The sequence below is a fragment of the Idiotropiscis lumnitzeri genome, chromosome 9 (genome assembly GCF_059441095.1).
Source record: "Idiotropiscis lumnitzeri isolate Australia: NSW breed Sydney's pygmy pipehorse chromosome 9, RoL_Ilum_1.0, whole genome shotgun sequence".
Taxonomy (NCBI): domain Eukaryota; kingdom Metazoa; phylum Chordata; class Actinopteri; order Syngnathiformes; family Syngnathidae; genus Idiotropiscis; species Idiotropiscis lumnitzeri.
Genome location: NC_142399.1, coordinates 1668832 through 1689613, shown reverse-complemented (window position 1 = coordinate 1689613; position 20782 = coordinate 1668832). Strand labels below are relative to the sequence as shown.

The 20782-nt window shown below is 41.8% G+C and overlaps 2 protein-coding genes across 5 annotated transcripts in view; both read left to right on the top strand.

Moving 5' to 3' along the window:
* The first annotated feature begins 9602 nt into the window (after nucleotides 1–9602).
* Nucleotides 9603–12631, top strand: tbxtb (T-box transcription factor Tb). The gene is made up of 8 exons (XM_088305284.1): nucleotides 9603–9799; nucleotides 9872–10136; nucleotides 10223–10357; nucleotides 10504–10565; nucleotides 11220–11281; nucleotides 11400–11585; nucleotides 11834–11966; nucleotides 12352–12631. The coding sequence occupies exons 1-8, from the start codon at nucleotides 9603–9605 to the stop codon at nucleotides 12629–12631; spliced, it is 1320 nt and encodes a 439-aa protein (XP_088161410.1).
* Nucleotides 12632–15417: 2786 nt separating this feature from the next.
* Nucleotides 15418–20782, top strand: part of pde10a (phosphodiesterase 10A) — a 43846-nt gene continuing 38481 nt past the window's right edge. The window contains exons 1-2 of one of the 4 annotated variants that reach the window (XM_088305097.1): nucleotides 15418–15774; nucleotides 16357–16518. In XM_088305097.1, coding sequence (XP_088161223.1) covers nucleotides 15660–15774; nucleotides 16357–16518 — 277 coding nt within the window. In that variant the 5' untranslated portion in view covers nucleotides 15418–15659. Of the gene's footprint in view, nucleotides 15775–16100; nucleotides 16519–20782 lie in introns of those variants that run through there. The other 3 variants (XM_088305095.1, XM_088305096.1, XM_088305103.1) reach the window with 3 other exon arrangements.

Sequence of the window (20782 nt, the reverse complement as noted above, 5' to 3'; positions counted from 1 at the left end):
GCCTTTTCCAGATTTTAATCACTTCTTGGCACGTGCACCACCACTACAAACGTTTGTGGTAATTGCTTATACCACGAACGGTAACTGTTCTCCACTATTTATCCATCCATCCATTTTGTAGAGTTGCCGGTGAGCGCTGGAGTCTATCCCAGTTGACTTTGGCCAAGCTGTGGGGTATACACCGGGCTTTTTGTCCAGGCATGTTTTGTGAGTATTCTTTTTTTTTATATTACACCGCCTTAATTAAAAATAAGTGTCAGGTTTTCATTGCTTAATTTTCATTACATTTTAATTTATACGTACAACATACACACGCCACACAGGAAGGCCAGAGCCTTGATTTGAACGCCCCGACCTCAGAATTGTGTGGCATAAACTCCAGTCCGCCCGTATTTATTTCACATTAAAAAAATAACAGCAAACTGTTGGGCCGGTATTTTCTACCATGTCTAGAACAACTGCCAGTTCTGAGGATTAGCAGGTCGCTGAACAAACAGGCTGATTGAGTAACGTGCCAGCGACTGTCGAGGTTGTCACTGTTCACGGACACACAAAGTGCATGTGTTGTAGCGTGCGGCCGGCTGAGATCATGGCTGAGCACTCGTACCAAGACTTAACTATCCCCTCGTCTCATGCTGCTATTATCATCTGACTCGGTGATCCAAACTTGTGTAATCCTTTGCTATTGTGCTCTTTGAATTGGCCTTTTTCATCATCCTCACAGACTCCATTTTCTCACAGTAATAATAATATTTAATGCTGCTGGGGGCAATCACGATACCACTGATACTAAATCTTTATTTTCTCAGTCTCAGTTTGACTCTCTTCAATGGCATTATGGCAGAGTGGAAGGAAGTGACACATGTAGAGCTATTTTGGCTTGTGATATTTGAAAAAAAAAAACGGCCAGGAGTTGTGGCAACGAACCAAACCTGGTAAAATCCTACAACATGAAATATGAGGCATGAATGATAAGGTGGAGTTTTTTGCTTTGCACTATCCAGGTACACAGGGAGGAAATGTGGAGCTTCAAGCCACGCTAAACATTGGTGCTCTTAGAGTTGATCAAATAAAGAAATGCAGTTATAAAATAAATCCATACTTCAACAAATAGCAACATGAATTCAGTTTGGAGTAAAAATGATTCTCATTGAGAAAAGCTCACACGCAAAACATCCTAGATTTCAGGTAAAGTTCTAGCTCCACTTTATTCGTATTGTATTCTTATTTTTTAAAATGGCAATCTTAATGTGTTGTCATGATCTGTCAGCGTGACACATTACACTATTATTCCTCGACTGATCGATGGTGGCATTGGAGTGGAGATAATTGCCGCCTCTGGCTCCTCATTTACAGCAGACAGTGTGTACCACTATTACTCTGGTAACCAGTTTGATAAATACGCTGCCTCAAACAGCTATTGTGGACAAAAGGAAAAAAAATACACAAAGCAAGACCCATCCGCCACATACAAGAGGCCTTAAAACTTAATCAGCGCATTGAGGGACGTCACAAGTTCAGGGAACTGAATGATCAAATAAAATACTAAAAAAACAGCTAATGCATTTCTCATTTGATTTTCATTATTGGCTACATTGCATGTCACAATATTGACAACGATGAGCATGGCAGGAATATAAGGTGGGTGCAGGCTGCTGCTGTTGGTAAAAGAAGATTAGAAAGGTTGATTGTTGTTATTATCGTTATTATTATTATTTTACTGGAGGCAGATTTCATTTCTGAGGATTTGAGTGAGTTTTCTTTTTTTTCGACTCATGCATCCCTCCCCATCCGAGCTGAACGAGAAACAGGGCACATAACCATTTACAATCACATTCACATCTATTTAGCATCTGCTAACAACCAAACCAGCAGACTTTTGTAATGTGGGAAGAAGCCGGAATTCCTGGAGAAAACTCACCACCTAGATTGAGTAGAACCTCAAAACTGTGTGGCATCTACAAGTACAATTCTGCATCATATTACGTCTCTTGTTGAACGTCCTTGCACGATCGTAATGTGTCCTGCAGCGCCATCGTGTGGCTCACTGATGTATACATTGCTTCAGAGATGCTGTCCCTCTCTCCTATTACGTTGCTTGGCTCAAACAAAAGGCCCATTGACAAATATTCGCTGCACAGCAGAGACAAGCAGAGCTAAACCAAACAATGACTCCAAACGGGTAAAATAACATGTTACATTTTGTTCAGATTAGAGTTGAGCTCTCACATTTTAGCAAACAACTTGATACAGTGCAGTGCAAAAAAAAACAATTAACAAACAATGCAATAATGGCTGTTTTAGTCACTTGCTTATAGCGTGTAATCAGAAAACACACAATAATATTTTACATGCTAAGGTTGCATGGGTGATCTTGCCTTAAAACTTCATCACCTGGCTAAACCTTGTTTCTTTATTTACATAAAACAGCAACAACAACAACAACAACAATAATAATAATAATAATAATAATAATAATAATAGTAGTAGTTAGTTAATGCTTAATGAATCTTCACATACTCTGAGTAATTCATTTTCATTCCATATTTTTAATATTTTGTTATCCATCCATCCATGCATTCTCTGCAGCACTTCGCCTCACTAAGGTCATGGGTGTGCTGGAGCCTATCCTCGCTGCCTCCGGGCAAAAGGCGAGTTTCACCTTAAACTGTTCACCAGCCAATCACGGTCATTGTCAATTATTATGAAACATGCTTGTGGTATCTTCAAATAAGCGTATCCAGGGAAAGGTCAGATGTGCCAATCGACCAGAAAAAAACACAACACACTCATGCACGCTCCGACGCAGTGCATTATGGGTATTGAGGTCACTCAACTTCCTGAGTGATGAGCCAGACTTATTGCCTCTCTCCCAGTGACACTTTCACTGGGCTCAAATACACAAAACTCCAAATCAAAGCACATCTGTTTTGACTTTGATGCTGACACTTTCCCCTTTAAGTCCTCAAGTGGCATGAATATTCATGAACACAATCACAGCAGTACGTCTGAAACTTTGTGTCACTTCACGCTAGAAAAGATAAATAAATGATTCAGTGAATGTGCTTCAACTTTGCTTGGGCCAAACATTTTTTTTGAGGGATATTTGAGCTCGCTTGTAAAAAAAAAAAAAAACTCTGCTGGGATTGACTTTGATTTTGACTCTCTTGTTGCAGCTCTGACGAGGTGTGAAGAGAGCAATAAGCTTCAGAGAGCGTCCACAAACATGAGAGAGATCCTGTCTTATCTAGCCCTCCTGTAAAAGCAAGTCTTCTATACAGAGGATGTAATTGTCCTCTCTAATGACTTGCACTTGGGGGGGAGGAGACAAAGAGAACGCCATAAAGAACTTTAGAGGCCTTTCAGTACGAAAAGCTTTGCCTTAAACTGCTCAGCAAATGAAACTGGCCGTTGTTTCCTCACCTCAGATGGAGAGGCTCCGTCACACAGACGGACACTGAAGTGAAGCGGGACCAAACAAGACCAAGGCGAGGACACCTGCAGAGGACTAATTGGTCCTCGCTGCCGTTAATGGCTTCCTGTGGCTGCGTGTTTACTTCTCATTTGTTCTGTGCGCTCCGTTTCCCAGCCACTCACACAAGAGACGAGACTCATTTGAAATCTCACTTTCCCACCGCCGTCTGACTGTCTGTCTGACATCTTTGGAGAGAAACCATAAGCTTGTGTTCAATGGCTCAGACCATTTATTATGTTATTTAACGTTTTATTTTTTTTTTAACCAAGAAAGACCAGATGAGACGGAGCTCTAATTGACAATGACTACTTTTACATGCAGGTGCTGCGGCAAACGGAGACCAGGGACTCTGGACATTTAGTGGAAGCGCTCATATAGATAACATCGCCACAGTCAGTTGGAGTCAAAAAAGTTGCAGGTTTAAATGCGATGAAGAAAACCTTATTTCTCTCTGATATTTTGGATCATTTTTTAAACGTGTTCTTTGAATGAAAGCTCTTAAGATGGAATCCAGAATAGCTGCAAACCAGCCACCAAAAGAAACGATTATCTGCTTGGTCTAATTTGTCCATATCATGGAAAGCCACTCTAAAGTCAAACACATTCTATTCAGAGAAGCTGATAAAGTTGCTCCAATGATTTTATTTTTGTAAATCCTGGAATATGGAAATAATTATTCCCAGGTTACAATGTAAAAAAATAAGCAGTTAAAAGTGGATTGCAAAGATGAGTCACATCACAGATATGCCTCGCACAAATCAGCTGAAAATATTTCTTTCAAGGTAGTCCTATATTCAATTACACTTCACAGGAAAAGTATTCTTTCCACATTGTTGTTGAAATTTTAAAGCCACTGTATGATGATGTGATGAAATGAAGCCTCAATTTGATTTGCCTTTTATTGAGCTATACAGTAAGTGTGGAGTTTGATGTCCATAAAATCCCTCCAGGGCTAGCGATGAGCATACAGCCGGACTTTAGCAGGCACGTAACCAACAGGTCATCACCGGCAGCCCTTCTGGGTCTGTGTTTGCTCTGACTTTAAGAGCAAACACCGTCTCCAGTGGATGCTTGTTTGGCGTGGACCCTCCTGGAGGACAGATCTGATGACTCACATAGAAGTGAGATGGCCAAACACCATCTTGACTCCCCCCGTCCCTTTTCTGGAAGTGCACCTCTTTGGAAACTTTTACAAACATTACAACCCTGGGAGGAACGTATTCCGATTATATGAACGACAAAATGACCACGGTTTATTGGGCTGGACGTCACCCCTGCCGAGCACAAAGATGGACTGATACCTTTTGCTCTCTACTTGACAGATACAAAGTTATCTCCCAGGTTTTTGACTGTGACAGCGTTTAGCAAGAGCATACTGTACAGGGCATGACGCTAGAACGAGGCCACCGCGTTGGCTTCGAGATGTCAGGAGCTCGCTCAGAAGCCGAGTGAGGTCTTGATGCTGACAAGTCTTCCGGCGGTGTGAAATCCCACCACTGCACAGATAAACATGGCGAGACAGCAGCTCCCCGTGCTCCACCTCAACCGTCCCCTAAAAGTACATTCCGCACATGCTCGAGAAATACTCCAAACAAAAGAGCACAAGCCAAAACACGTCGACGAGCGGCATCTCGGATATGTTTTGAATTGCATTCGTCCAATCAATCTGTCTTAAGGCCTATTTATAACCATTCTAATTTGCGGCACATGATTTATTCCGATCAAGATAGCGTCATCTGCTGTATTTGTGGCCATCTTGTCATCATCTCTTCAGTATGTTGAATTTCACAAGTATGCATCACTGGCCTGCAAAATTAGATTGGCCAGAACATATCCAGTACACACGTGTACTGGATATGACTCAAGTTGCCTCTAGGACTGCATTATGTATGCCGTATTTTCCGGACTATAAAACGCATATAAGCCGCAGCAACGCTTCTGAAAAAAAATAAAAAAAATAAGAAAATAAATAATAGTAATAATAATAATAATAAAATGACATACAAACCGAACCAGGTTATAAGCCGCAGCACAGCTTGTTAAAAGAGAGCCTTTTAACACGGCAACAACTTTGCTCATTAAAAAAAGAACAGACCCATGAGAAAAAATAAAAAATCAACATTTATTTAGCGTATTTTCTGAACGATAGAGCGCCCCTAGTGGTGAAAGAAAAATCCATAGAAAAGCCGTACTGTTGTGTTCGCCGCATGGTTCAAAATCGAGGAAAAAAGTAGCGGCTTATTGTCCGGAAAATCCGGTGCTTAACATGTGGGTTTGGTTTCTAGTGTGTTTTTTTTTTATTGTTTTGTTTCGTTTTGTTTTACCACCACACCTGCACATTTGTTATAATGCACTATTATAGTTTCCTGTATGCACTGACGAGCAGAATTAGGCAAGACTCACACACAATCTAATGAGATGTCCTGTTTCAAGTTAAAATCAGCGGAAAAAATTCTGAATAAATGTTAAATAAAAAAATGAGATAGGAGTCATGCTCATATTTGAACAATTAAAGCATGAAGGCTGCTTTTTGCTCCTCCCTGTGTTGGATCGAATCAGATTGTACGTGTGTTCCTAATGAAGTGACCACAGGATTCGATGAGGTTCAGGTCCAGTTCAGAGGGACTTTGTATAAATCTACGAGCCGCTTCACAGTCCTGTGAGTAAACGCTGCCTTGCTCAGGAGTCCACTTAGGAGCCAGTTTGCACCCATCAGACAAAGTGTGCTGTCACCCGAGTGTGCAGCGTTATCGGGTGTGAGTTGCACCGCACGAAGGCTTCTCTTGAGAAGTCGCACGCCATTAGGAATATATTAACAAGTTGACATTTTGCGTTCGGGTCACACATCACAGCAGCCAGTGAGGAGGATGTTTTTACATGTTTACAAAAGTTTGATTGTTTTCACTCTGTCATTAACTTTTGGCCATGTGGAGGTGGAGGACCCAAACGTAGGGAAACAGGAAGATGAGAATCAAGTAACTTGAAGGGGTAAGTGATTTAAATGAATACAAAAAAAGGGACAGAGATAAAAATACCAAAGTACCAAACAACATGGATTAAATAACAAAATATCTTAAACATGACTATGACATAGAAAAGCGAAACACGCTGCGGAACAGTCGACGGTCACTTGACAGTCAACAAAGACCAAACAAGGACTGAAAGGAACCAGGGGGTTAAATACCCAAAAATTGACGAGGCAACAAGAATCACCTGGACAAGACACGAACGGTAGGACCAAAGGCACAGGTGGACAAAATAAACTTAATTGAGGAGCGCAAAGAAAAACATGAAACAAAATAGTAAACCAAAAACAACAAACACAAGCTATGACAGCACCATTGACTCAGGTGGTTCTGTTTGACATTTTCATATAATGTCACGAGCTTGGGGAGAGCGGGGAAAGTGCAAACACGGGAGGTGAGGTCAAGCTATAGTCCTGAGACAAGCACACACACACACACACACACGCACACACACACACACACACGCACACCCCGGCACGCAGGACTCATCTTTCTCTCACCTCGGTGCCAAAATGGGCCAGGAGAGGACGAGCCTGTCTAGAGGGAGGGAGCACAAATATTGGTCAGATGAGACTCAGCTCGGCTTTTCGGTGACAGGGCAAAGCCGGCGTGGCCGCAGAAGTCTGTCAGCCTCTCCTTGAGAAACACATTCATCAATGAACTTTGACCTTAGTTTTGGATAGCATTCGCACAAATAAAACATTTGCACTCAGTGGTCAGTTCTTAAAATGAGAACATTCTGTTTCACTATCTACTTGAAATAACACGGAATCAGTTCTTAATTTAGCTCCTTTCATTTTTAATTGTTCCGCCACTCATTATGCATGGCTAGGAGAACATATTTATTTTTAATTGATAAATAATAATTTGATGATAAATTAAGTGAAACTGGATAGTTCCCGACAGCACACGGGGATGTCACGGCACCTTGGTTTCGAACCGATAATCTAACAAATACATAATAACGCTACATTCGGAATTCCACAAACTGTGTATTTCCACCTAAAAGACGAACCGGTCCTTTAAGATGTAAACGCAAGGAAGGATGACTGACTGCAGACTTGAAAGGTCATTTATTTTTAGTTGCACCTGCATTGTCCTGTGTGGGGCCATATAGCACCACACAGACCAATAACGTGAATTCCTCGTGCCGCAGCCCCACACAGGAAGTGGCCTAGTGTGACACTTAGCGCTGTCCGGGTGTTGGAGGAGGAGAGCCAGGCGCCAAATGGAACACTGGGACTGTGGGAAATGACACTGGCTATTACACCTCTGACTTTTACATCTCACTTACCGAAGCTCCTGTAGAAAAAAGGTTGGGGGGGGGCAAAATCATGCAATTTTCATTGAGTAGGAAATGATAAATAAATGTAATGTGCCACCCACAGATGAAAGCAACCATGTTTCCGAACTTTAGGAGGAACTTCCAAAGCAAGATAATATGCCGAGTAGGTCATTTTGTTAGATGTGCCTCGGCCTGAACAGAATAATTCTTCAGGCCCTCCCGAAAAGCCAAATTTACCCGGGAAGGTTGAAGAAAAAGGTGAGCTGCGAGAAATGCTCCGAGATGGATCATTTGACACATTGAAATCGAATCTCGTGTAACATTTGCAACAACTGAGGAGACGCTGAAAAAGTGCCTCTTAAAGTGACTTGGTTTGTTTTTCTCTGCTTGCTGTGAACTCGAGTCCAGACTTCTGGACATGGAGACAGACTCTCATTGCTGGCTGCAGCAGGAACGAGACGTCCAAGATTTGGTTAGTAACACAAACCGGCCACAACACAACATCGCCGAGCTACGGAAGCTTGCATAGACCTGTTACACACTTCAGCTTTTAATGTTTATTTTTGTTTTGTTGCGTAACCGTGGAAACGGGATCTCCAAAATGGAATTAGCAAAAGTCACTCAGCTCTGTCGTACTTCAAGGTGAACAGCAACAATAAGTACATGTGAGGTCCATGGAATGTAATTACCATGTGAAATAAAGTGTAAAACTGCCAAAAAAATAAATAAATAAAAAAACTGTTACATTATGCATTTCAGAATAGTGTCAACAAACTCATCTGGAGTCCTAAATTGAAATCTCAAATGTGATATTTTGTGCTTTTGGATTGTAAGCAGCAGATCAACCTAAATAGATGCACAGATCACAAACTATTTCAGTTTGTCGAATGGATGGATGGATATTGGAAGCCTAAAGATTTTTTTTAATGCTTATTATTTTAGTCCAACATATTGACTGCTTTGAGTTTATGATCCCATTTTACAAATAAATTAACAACTGATTTTGAACTAATTTGTGAATGGTATTCTGGAGACAATTTAATCTATAAAGAAATGCGTGTGTAAGATTTCACATTTCATGTTCAAACTTCTTAATTTAACACAAGTTTGAGACACAAATTTCAACTGCCATAAAAAAAAGTGTGTCAAAAGAAATTGCAGGCAAGGCGGCAACCAGGAAGCATGATGTAGGGCGGTAAACAATGTTTGTGGTCACCCAAGTGTATAAATATCAAGTCAAGAATTTAAGAAATCGATCTGAACTAAATTTGGTTGAACGTATATCATCTTATGATTTATGAATTTTGCACATCCTACCAGCATGTTTTAAATTCAATTAAACGCAATATCTCATGACTCGCCAAAACTAAACTTGTGAGGTGAAGTGATTGTACTTTGATTTATAACAATTCCCCCTTGGCAATTTAGAGGGAAAACAATGGAATTAAATGTAAATGTGTGTAGGCGATCGGGCAGTAGGTCTTGTGCAGGTGAGCTTTGATCTAAGTGTCAATATTTACTAGTTCTTGTAATCAAGTGGGCCAAGCTGCTTCATTCACGACCGCGGGTTCCTGTGGATTCAATGGTCTCCTTTCAGCCAATCGGTGCCAAGCCGCCAAAGATCAAAGTAAAGAAGAGCCAACCAGCAGCCATCCTGACATGTCTCGTCTCCTCAGTCTATATATTTGACCTTCTCATCCCGAGAGAGCACCCCGAGTGCGCCAACAAATGTAAAGTGGCTTTTTTTCCATTCATTCCGAAAGTGCGTTGCAGTCATTAGACTGCATCTCACTCAGCTCCGCAGCTGTTGGAAAGGATGTCCATCGAGTGTCCGGGGAAGGCCGGCCAGTACCGGGTGGATCACTTACTGAGCGCCGTGCAAAGTGAGCTGCAGGCCGGCAGCGAGAAGGGCGACCCCACGGAACGGGACCTCAAACTAGCCTTGGATGACAGCGAACTTTGGGGAAAATTTAAGGATCTCACGAACGAGATGATTGTGACAAAAAACGGCAGGTGAGCCGATTGCATTCGACCGCGTGTGGTCGTTGAAACTTTTTGACTAATCTTGCGGTTGTTTCCCGAAAGGCGCATGTTCCCCGTGATGAAAATCAACGTGTCCGGACTGGACCCGAACGCCATGTATTCTTTCTTGCTGGACTTTGTGTCTGCGGACAATCACAGGTGGAAGTACGTGAGCGGGGAGTGGGTCCCCGGGGGGAAGCCAGAACCTCAGACCCCCAGCTGTGTCTACATCCACCCGGACTCGCCAAATTTCGGCGCGCACTGGATGAAAGCGCCGGTCTCGTTTAGCAAAGTCAAACTCACCAATAAACTAAACGGAGGAGGGCAGGTAAGAACGGGATTTGTCGTTCTCTCGACTTTCAGTTGTCATTTGCATTCAAACGATTTACTAGCGTCATTGTCTTCTTTCGATAGATCATGTTAAACTCTTTACACAAGTATGAGCCTCGAATCCACATCGTGCGTGTTGGAGGCCCACGCAGGATGGTCACCAGTCATTCTTTTCCAGAGACACAATTTATTGCGGTGACAGCCTACCAAAATGAAGAGGTTGGAGGGATATCATTTTTCAATGAAAGAAAATAAATCAATTGTCTGTGCGTGTCGGGATGTGCGCAATTACGCGTGGCATTTACGCACACTTTTTTACTTCTGCGTTGCATTGTTGTGTAAATATATACGTTGTTGTATTTTAGATAACTGCTTTGAAAATAAAGCACAACCCCTTTGCTAAGGCCTTCCTGGATGCAAAGGAAAGGTAAGGACGTTTCAAACCTTTACGGGAAATGTATTCAAATACTTCCAAATCCTGCAATTGGCTGGCAACCAGTTCAGGGTGTCCCCCGCCTACTGCCCGAAGATAGCTGGGATAGGCTCCAGCACCCCCCCGCGACCCTAGTGAGGAGAAGAATCCCTTTTTTGGTCGTCTTTATTTTTATTTTAGTCAGGTTTTCAAATACCCTGAACACAAAGTTACTCAATTTTATTTCGTCAAGGAGCTGCACAAAATAAAATCATCATGATTCAGAAACATTTTAAGTGTAATCTATTTAAAAAAAAAAAAAAATTTATATTTATATTTCATGCAACCAATTGACATAATAAAATTGAGTAAGATCAACAAATATTTTTTTCAGTGTACTTCAACATACACATTGCATTTATAACCATGATAGTATAATATACATTCATTTTTGTATATATTTGTTATGTTATATTTATATTTTATTTTGATACTTTTCTCATTATTAACTTCTTTAACCAGGATAAAAATTTGTATTGATTTCCTACTATTGTGAAATGTGTGACAGGCTGAATTCAGTTCAAGTCACCAAATATGCTTCCTTCCTTTTTGTCTTTTGTTGAACACAAATTCAAGTTAAAACAACTTTGTTTTTTTTTAATCCTGCAGATGTGATGACAAAGATATCAAAGATGAAACAATTGAACACCAGCAGTCAACGTATTCACCACGTAAGTGTCGGAATGCATTTCAATATATTCAAATCAAATTTTTATTTCTTTGAATTAACTTGGACGATGGCTGTGTTATGCGTCACTCCCAAGCTGTGTTTTCCTTCTTTGGAGCCAGTAGGCGGTTGGTTTCTCCCCGCTTCAGGCTCCCTCTGCCCTCCTGCAGCTGCAAGTCCTCACAGTCAGTTTGGAAGCCCCATCTCCCTCTCGCCATCCCACGGCTGTGAGCGCTACTCCACGCTCAGGACACACCGCTCGGCGCCCTACACCACCTCTTCTTACAGCCATCGGACTAACTCGCCCAGTTAGTCATCTCTTCTCTTTTAACAAAAAAAGTCAAGCAAATGTTCCTGGTTGAGCCATGGATTGCATTCCACTTGCTTTTGTCCGAGTCGAGCCCCAAAGTTGTAAACTCAGACGAGGAATGTTTACACCTTCATTTGAAGGGGGAAAGGCCGTTGGGTCATGGCACCGAAGCGAACCGAAGTTTTGCAGCAATAAGAGTTGCATTCAAACGAGAGTAAACGCTCACCGCTGGTGTTTATTTTGCAGCAGCTTACACGGAGAACTCGTCAGCATGTCTGCCAATGTTGTCAAGTCAAGACAACTGGTGCGGTCTCCAGATGCCAACACACTCCACCATGATGTCCATGACCCACAATCCAACCTCTGCTACCAACTCCAGGTCACTTCTTTATTATTATTCTTCACAATAAACAAAAACATGCGTTAAAATACATTATAGTGGCATTAAAAAAAATCAATCAAAACTATTATTTGCATTTGATGATATGAGTGTTTCTAATGCTACAGTTGCTTAGCAGAGATGTGCACTTTACCATCCTCCGCTGGCGACCTTGGCCCCCTCCCATCATCGTCCCTCCGTCCTTATTCATAAAAAATAATCGTCCTCCGTCCCTGTCCATTTAAAGCGCTTACATCCATACTTTCCACCACTTTGGTCCATTCCATCGTTGGACCGCAATGCCCATCTCTATAGCTGTCACGTTTTTCATTGTTTGGCGATGAGGTGTAAGCAACCTGTCTTGTGTGTCCATGTCTTGATAAAGTCAGTACACCAGCCTGTGGTCCATGAGCAATTCACCTTTGACCCCAGTCACCCCCGCGTCTCACCATTCGGGGGGGATGAACAACAACAACCTGAGCTCCCAGTTCCTGAGAGGGTCCGGCAGTCACTATCCCAATCTGGCTCACTCGGTTCCAGCGCCCTCTTCTGGCTCACCCATGTATGACAGCAGCAGCGCAGACGGTCACGACTCAGCTCAATATGATTCCTCTCTGCAGCGACATTCTCCAGCCTGGACTCCTGTCACCCTCCCTTCCATGTGATGGAACACATAGACTGCAGTTCGATGCTTTCTTTTTTAAATACAAGACTCTTTTAAAAGGACATTTCTCAGGCTCAAGGAAATTAATTTCAGATATTCAACGTCTAATATTTTGTTTATGTTACTAAGAGGCAGTATCAGATGAGGTTCTGTTTTGTAAAACAACTTTCTACAATTTCTTTACTGTATTTATGATCATTAGATCAGTGGTCCCCAACCTTTTTTTCCGCCACTGACCGGCTCATACAAGTCGGGGTGCTCGCCGCATATTGTGCAGAGCGTGCTTGGTACGTGGTCGTACTCATTTTGCTAGCTTGTGGGTTGAATATAAGCATAATGCAGCCAAGGCAATTAGAATTTTGACGTATCAAAAGTTTGATGAAATGGAGAGAAGCCGCTCACTTTTCAAAATAAAGTATTTTTCAGCCTCGAATAATAAATACACCGGAAGTAGTGCAATTCTTTTTTTTTTTCATTTGTCGCTGCGGCCAGCCACGGCCTGTTCCAAAGTGGCCTGCGGGCCGGAGGTTGGGGACCACTGCATTAGATCATTGACTAAGCTGAATGTGTATCCTATTGTTGGAAGTACGAGTTCAGTTTTCAACGCGCTTATATTAAGTGCAAGTCCATGAAGTGACGATGGATACCTTTTTTTTTAAACATGTTTCAAAAATAGTTTATGGTGCTAATGAGAAAGTGATCGTAACGGAAATTCTTCAAAAGTCGAAATTCAAGGAAAACTGCATCCAATGTTATTAACTACACAGCATGGCAATTATAACTCGTGAAAAGTGTGTCAAATTGGCCTGATTATTTTAGGCACTAAAGGAATTTTAAAATAAAAGATAACATATACCAACACTATCCATTTTACATAAGCAACAAGCGTTACCCAGAAAAAAAAGTACCACTCTTCTAACAGTTGTCAACGTCTATTCTGTGAATTTTTTCAGTATTTTGATAATAAATGTGTCAGAAAGTTAATATTCGGGACAAAACTGTTAACATGTGGCAGGCAAGAGTGTGTCGGCAGCAATTTCTGATTTGCAGATAACTTTGGCTCGAAACATGACAAAGAATAATACATTGTTGCTAATTGACAATCTGACTTTTGATTGTAATGTTTATAATACCAAAAGTGTGAAATGTGAAATGCTTTTCATTCACGTTTTCATTAAAATTGCTCCATCACTTTAAGAACCGTCACTGATTGAATTAGATCAATTATTTGGTTCTACTGCCTTGCAGTGAGATGTGATGTTCGTTTTGACTTGAAATGAAATGGTAAAGAAAACCATACTGGACACTGCATTCGCCCCTCACAGTTTCACTGCATCATATTCAGATGCATGTCATATTTTGGAAACACGAGAGCGTGAAAGTATTAAAAATACATGTTTGTATATGACGCAGTGCATTTCGACACCACGGCCATAATTAACCCGTCCTGACAGTGTCAATCAAAACCGAGTATTGGTATTTTTGCAAACTTTTGCGCAGGAGTATTGTATCTGATAAAAGTTGCCACTTATATGACAAAATGCATGACATGTCAATCACTGACATTTGCATGGGCATGTTGCGCCCCCTTGTGGTGACAGCATCAAAAGGCATGGAAAGGGGGCTTCCTCAGGGTGCCATCCAAGCTAGGACCGCCACTGCATGTTGATGTACTGACATATTCCTTTCAAAGAGGACATTTGGCTTTGAATCTGTCATTGATTTTGCTTTCGATGAGCAAATCATCTAAGCTGTGGCGTGTTGTGCAAACGTTGTTGTGAAAAATCAAGTTACGGCTCCAGTGGAGAATTTAATACACACATATTTGAACATGCAGGCAGCCAGTGACTCAAAGTGTGCACGTCATAATTCGAAGTGAGAGACTCTAGGAAAGCAATGGGAGGTAAATCAAGGCCGACCGACAGGAGGTAGAGTCCATTCATTGCAGAAGGTCAGTACTTAAGGACGTCATAACATCCTCCTGCGTCTCACACATCCACACGAACATAAACAGACAGTCCATTTCTTTTCTTTTTTTTTTTTTGTGAGCATTTCAACACAACCTGAAATGTTTATTATTACGCATACTTGCATACTATGCAGCCACGGCAACTTCCTTGTGTTGATATTTTCTCAAGTTCTTTTGATTTATCTTTTATCTATAAAATGATTATTGGAGAGGGATAAACAACAAGATCATGAGTCCTCCTTGAACAGCGCAAGAAAGAAGGAAAGAAAAAGATGTGTCATTGATCATGTTTTTGAAAAAAGCCATGTAAAAAAACATGAAGGCGGGGTATTTCTCTAAATCTAATAATCCCATTATGAGCACAATGAAAAAAGCCTCTCTGCCAAAGCAGGCAGCATTGACGCAAGCATGTGTTGACGTCAGCAGCTGCAGTGGAAGGGGGAGGGAGGGAGGAAAATAGAGAGAGAGGGAGAGAGAGAGAGAAAGAGAGGTGTTTGTATGGAGAAAATACCACCAAACGTCAGCGTCAGCGAATGCAAGCCTTCACAATTAAAGAGAAATGTGCAAAGAAGCAGCAACAATTGAATTGGTTATTAGAGGCAATAAAACACACAGTCCCCCTGAGCCCAAATGTGCAGCTTTGGGCGTCACACTGTAAATGTAAACCAGATGTGAGGAAAGGAATATGATCTAGTGACCCTCATGGTGGGTTCATGAATAAATCAAGATGTGGGAGAATTGAGAGAGAGAGGGGGAGAGGAAGTGTGTGTGTCAGTGTGTGCTCAACTGGTGGCACCCATCTGTGACTTTTCTTTTGAAAGGAGAGACAATGTGTAATATTTGGTTACAATTGGCTTTGTTTTAACCAATTGGATCAGCCACACGTGCACGGAAACCCTTGGATTGTATTATTATTATTATTTTATGCATTTATATTCACAGGCTTTAAAATCTGTTCCTTAATATGGGTGATTTTGGATTTACACCGCATCACGACCGACACAGTGTTGTGCATTCATGACTGTAGTTGCTGTGTAGCCGGCAAGTAAAACAGAAGGCTATGACTAGATGGTGCTCATTTCACAATGCGCGTTGGGTCCATTTATGTCATTCTCACGTGTGGATTAGCGTGTTCTTCGTTGACCACAAAGCTTCGTGGATCCGTAAAAGAGAAGGTACAGTCCCGCGCGCACTCCAGAACACGAGTTCCCCAATTTTACGCACACTTGTCCACTTTTACACACGTGACAAGTCAAATTGAATTGGATGTCAAATGTCGGTCCTTTTACATGGCGCCAACACTCCTTCATCGGGATATCCAAGAGTTCCGCGATGTCCGCTGTGCGTCATCCACGCCTGATTAGATAGGTCGTCTGACGTCGCCGTGAGCCATTCGCTCAAAAATAAATAAAGCATCGTAACGTTTTCACTTGGGAAACGATATTTCAAAGCGAGTGCGGGCACCAGTGAAGTAACCCACTTTTTTTTTTTTGCGGCGCACGTACGTGGCGGAACAAGTCACCAACCTCGTGCGTAAATTCACATTTGATCGAGTCCCACATTGTAATCCGTTGCACACGCGAGTGACAAATCGCTTCATATTTTCCCTTCGCGTGGACCCACGCGGTCGCATACTGAACCAGATCGCAGGCTGGCTCTTGGAAGGATGATGCACGCACGCACGCACGCACGCACGCACACGCGTCTGAATGAGCGCCTCTCTTAGTGCTCGTCACCCCTCTTATCACCCCACGCAGACTGTTCCACGTGTTGTGTATCCCGCCGGCTGACTAAGGCGCCCCGAGTTGTCCGACACATCGGCGGGGGATTCTGTCACGTCCCGCAAATGTCGAAGAAACGGAAAAGTCTTGACGATTTGGGATTCGAGGAGTCCCCCCTGGAAGGATGCAGTGACCAAGGTAGGGAAAACAATTTCCTCGGGCATAGTTCACTTGTATGAGAGTGAATCGCCCATTTAATCATCCCTCTTGCTATTTTTAATCTCAATCTTGTGTGCTGCTGTGGATTATTTTCTATAATCTCTTATCTGTCAAGTGACATTTGATGTGTCTTTAGGACTTGAACAGTAGATGTTGTGTGGATGCATGAACACAAGCATACCTTACACACATGTTGTGGAGCAGTTGGAAGAAGTAAAGACGTTTGTTAGTGTACAGAAATAGAGTTGTCATCTTGCTTTGCTTTATATGAGTATTTTTTGGGGGCCCAGTTTTACTCCCTACATTTGAAAACATGTTTTAAAAAAAACAACAACAAAAAACAGTTCATACTCTTACTAAAGTGGAGAACAATCCGTGTAGTCATTTGTGCTTGTCTTTTCAATTGTTCAATTGCATAATGTTCATGGGAAATAACAAAGTGAATTAATTTGTAAAACTGCCGCCATCATAAAACCTTTATTGAGCGTCCAGACAAGTGGACGAATAATGGTTTAAATCAGTGCTTCTCAACTGGCGGTGTGAGACCAAAAAGTGGGTCACAGATTCATTTGGGGTGGGCCGTGGACATGTAAAGTCTCCCGGAGTCATTGATTCACGACAGCGCTGACATATGACAGTTTTCATACGACGACTGTGCTTAGTGAAATTACTACTCTGCAGGTTAGTGACAGATTTAACACGTTCCGACTTTTTCACAAATTTGTACCGGCATGCATCAGAAAGGTATTCACACATGGAACATAACAGAAATCGGGACTTTTCGAAACTGAAGAGAAGTGTGATTGTTAGTGTGAAAGGCTATTTTGTCTACGTTCTGTGATTGGTTGACGGTTGTTTTGTGGTGAGCAGCCGGATGCTTTCCTGTGTCAAAATAAATTGACTTCTATGGTTACGATGACCTTTTCCTCTTTGTCATTCCCGGCCGGTGGCATTGGCAAAGAACACTTGTAACAATTAAACTGCTCACTGTGCTGACAGCATCTCCAAGTTTCATTTGACATTCCAGGTCGATTTTTCCAGAAATATTTGGTTGAATTCCAAACTCTGTGACTTTTGGCGCGCTGTATAAACACGTAATGAAGAATGCAGCCGACATGAATACAAAAACGCAAGAATCCAAAGAGCACCGCCCCTTTGACAACAAAAAGCCTATTTACAAGACAAGGTGTTTTCCGAGATCCAGTAAAACCTGATTTGACCCCCCAGGTTTGATCAACTTATTTCCGCACACGTCGCCCGAGATGTGTTTCGGAATGTTTGACAAATAATTTCGCCACTTCGAAATCTTTAAATCTCCACAAATATTTCCTCAATTCACGAGTTTGACTGTTGGGTGCAAGAAGTTCCTTGCTTGACAATAAGATCCATTCTTCATGTTTGGGCCCAGGAGGCATGTCGTTTCCTCACAATACGAGGACACGATGCCGAATGGGGAGGGGGCCTCGGATCGGCTCCCAAACACTTGATGTCACAAGTCATGTCTGTACAGGCCACAAAGAACATTTACATCCGTGCATGTGAAACTCATCAAGTGGTGTCAAACTGCATGATGCAAAACAACCAACTGGAGGATGTTGTTGTTGTACTTAAGTATAATTATTGTACAGTCACCAGAACTTCAATATGCAATCATTTGGATAAACATTAAACGATTACAAAAATCCCGTTTTGTCGTGTAATTGTCAGCTATTTCTGGTTAGCATACTACTTCCTGGTTCATGGAGGACGACAAAAGACATGTGTTACAATTAGTGATAGGCCGATTATCGGGGCCAATATTTGTCATTTTGCCGATAATCAACATCGGCCTTTTCAAGAACTTTCAATGCCGATAAATTATAAGCTGGTTTATTTTGGCTTGCTGTAGCATACGTCTTTCTCTCTGCTGTGCTGGTGGCCCTGCCTGCAGAAGCAGATGCTCCCGCCCACAGCACCATCTGATTGGTTCCATGCGCAGTGGGTAGCAGCCAATCAGCAGTAAGCTGCCTGTTTGCTTTTTCACCTCGAGTCACACACCACCACAGACTTTGCCGAAATTTGATTAAATGTCAGTCTACTACAAGTCACAACTAATAGAAAACGATTTGCCGTAGTAAACTTTGAAGAGATGTTTGTTTTCATTGAACTAGAAGACAAGCAGCTGAGCCTTAGAGCTCCATGCACTTTTTGTTAGACTTTTAAAATTAAGTTTTCTATTTTCTTGGACCTAGAAAAGCTTGAACATTTTGTAAATCACTAAAGTTGTTCAATAAAACTAAGCATAATTTTGGAGTTGTTATTTTTCAAAATCTTGACACCATTTGACCCCTTTTTTCAAGCAATGAATATGTAATATTCTGGCGCACTTTGAATGGGCAACTCGTCCGAGTTATTATCGTGGTTGTGCATATCTACGTACAGTCTCATCTGTACCTAATATTGTACTGAACATTTCCGGATTCAACCTGTTCTGCTCTGCGATATTGACGTCACGGCTTTTTTGGATCTTTCTGGGCCCACACCAAAGTGAGAGTTTCCTCTGGCTTACACAGAAGGAGAATACGGGCACTTCCTTGCCATGACTGTGCCTGACATCTGTGACCACTCAGGGGGTGCACGCCTACTCAAGATGTTACTATCTTGCATTTCACGGTGAGGAAACGGAGATAGAAATGTGGGCTTCCTGCACGTTGGCTACAACAGCACTTTAATGCATGCGGCATTTTGACTGATAGCTAATGACGCAGAAGACCATGTCAAGTCATTTATCACCATCATCACTCCACATGGACCCCGGTGGTCCATATGGTCGCTTATCAATGATTATCAGCGAGGCATGTAAACGTTGCTGAGAAGAACACATGTACTATTCTGAACTGCGACCCCCCTTAGACCTTCAAGCATCTGGAATTGGATGCACTGAGACTCTTATCCACAGCCCTGGTAGAATACTTGTATCATTGTTATACATTGTCACTTGGTAGATAATGCATGGAATTGTGCAGCGATGGGCCCTTAAAAACCTTTCTTGATGGTCCGTTCTCCATCGGTGACCCGGACACCCTCCCGTCATTGCCCCTTCGGCCTTATTCATAAAAGAATCGTTCTGCGTCCCCGTCCGTCCTGTGTCCTTAAAGCGCTTCCGTCCTTGCATTTCGGTTCCATATTTGTCCGGTTCAAAATCAATGACAATTTATTTATTTAGTTTTTATATAATATAATATAATATTGTACATTTCTTTTCATCCAATGCATTTGTGGTTTTGCCAATCAGTTCAATAAGAGTATTGATTAGTGGTGAGTATTTAATATTTTTATATGAAATCATCGAGCCGAATCGTGGTTTTTTTTTCAGAATATTTGAGAACTGTGGCAAAAGAGAAAAAGGTTTGCAATTTGTTTTATTTAAAAAAAAAATGTTTGCCTCCGGTTTTAAAAAGTGGAATGACTTCCGCTGCTTTTACTTTGACAGACGTGATGTGAGATGTCAAAGATGTGTGTCATCAACATCCGCGTCGGTGTGGACGCGTGCAGTTTCTCCTTTGCATGTTCATCAGTTTGAGTCTGCCAACAACTAGTCTTGGTGTAACCTGTTGAGCTCTTCGAATACAGACAGATGGCTCGATTGTCTTCATTACCTGTCACGTTTAATGAAACTGCTGACCTTTCATAACCACCCTAATCTCATCATATGCCTTCATCATGATGCCTAAACTAGATCAATAACAGACACTAGGTGGCGCTAGAGTATTAACAAAAGAGCAACAGGAAGGAAATCCACATTGAGCAGACGCTCACTGAGTATATGAGAAGAGAGATTTTAGGAGTCAGTCCCACTCCTGAAACACGTCGCAAAATTAGATCATTTATAAACAAAAATTCAAACAAAAAATGACAAAAAAAAAATCAATTTTAAATATTGACTGCATGTGTCTCCAATTGTTGTCTATCTATCTATGTATCTATGTTTGTCTGCCTGTCTGTCAGTGAATAAATACTGTATATTTGTAAATATTTTGTTTCGGAATAAAGACACATGCTTTTTCATTGGACAAATGATGGCATGAGTGAAATGCATGGCAAGTGTGTGTGTGCGTGTGTATCCATGTTTTATCGGTAAACAAGCAGAGCTGACGTCTGGCTGCTCATCTTATTTGGCAGACACACTGACAAGCCTGGACGTCAGCGGCCATATTTCTCACCTATGATTCATACTCACTTTATTTGGCCTGTGATGAGGGCC

Coding starts and splice junctions, on each gene's coding strand:
- tbxtb (XM_088305284.1), top strand. CDS start 9,603: ATGTCCATCGAGTGTCCGGGGAAGGCCGGCCAGTACCGGGTGGATCAC. Junction 9,800..9,871: donor ATTGTGACAAAAAACGGCAG/GTGAGCCGATTG, acceptor GTTTCCCGAAAG/GCGCATGTTCCCCGTGATGA. Junction 11,586..11,833: donor CCATCGGACTAACTCGCCCA/GTTAGTCATCTC, acceptor TTTATTTTGCAG/CAGCTTACACGGAGAACTCG.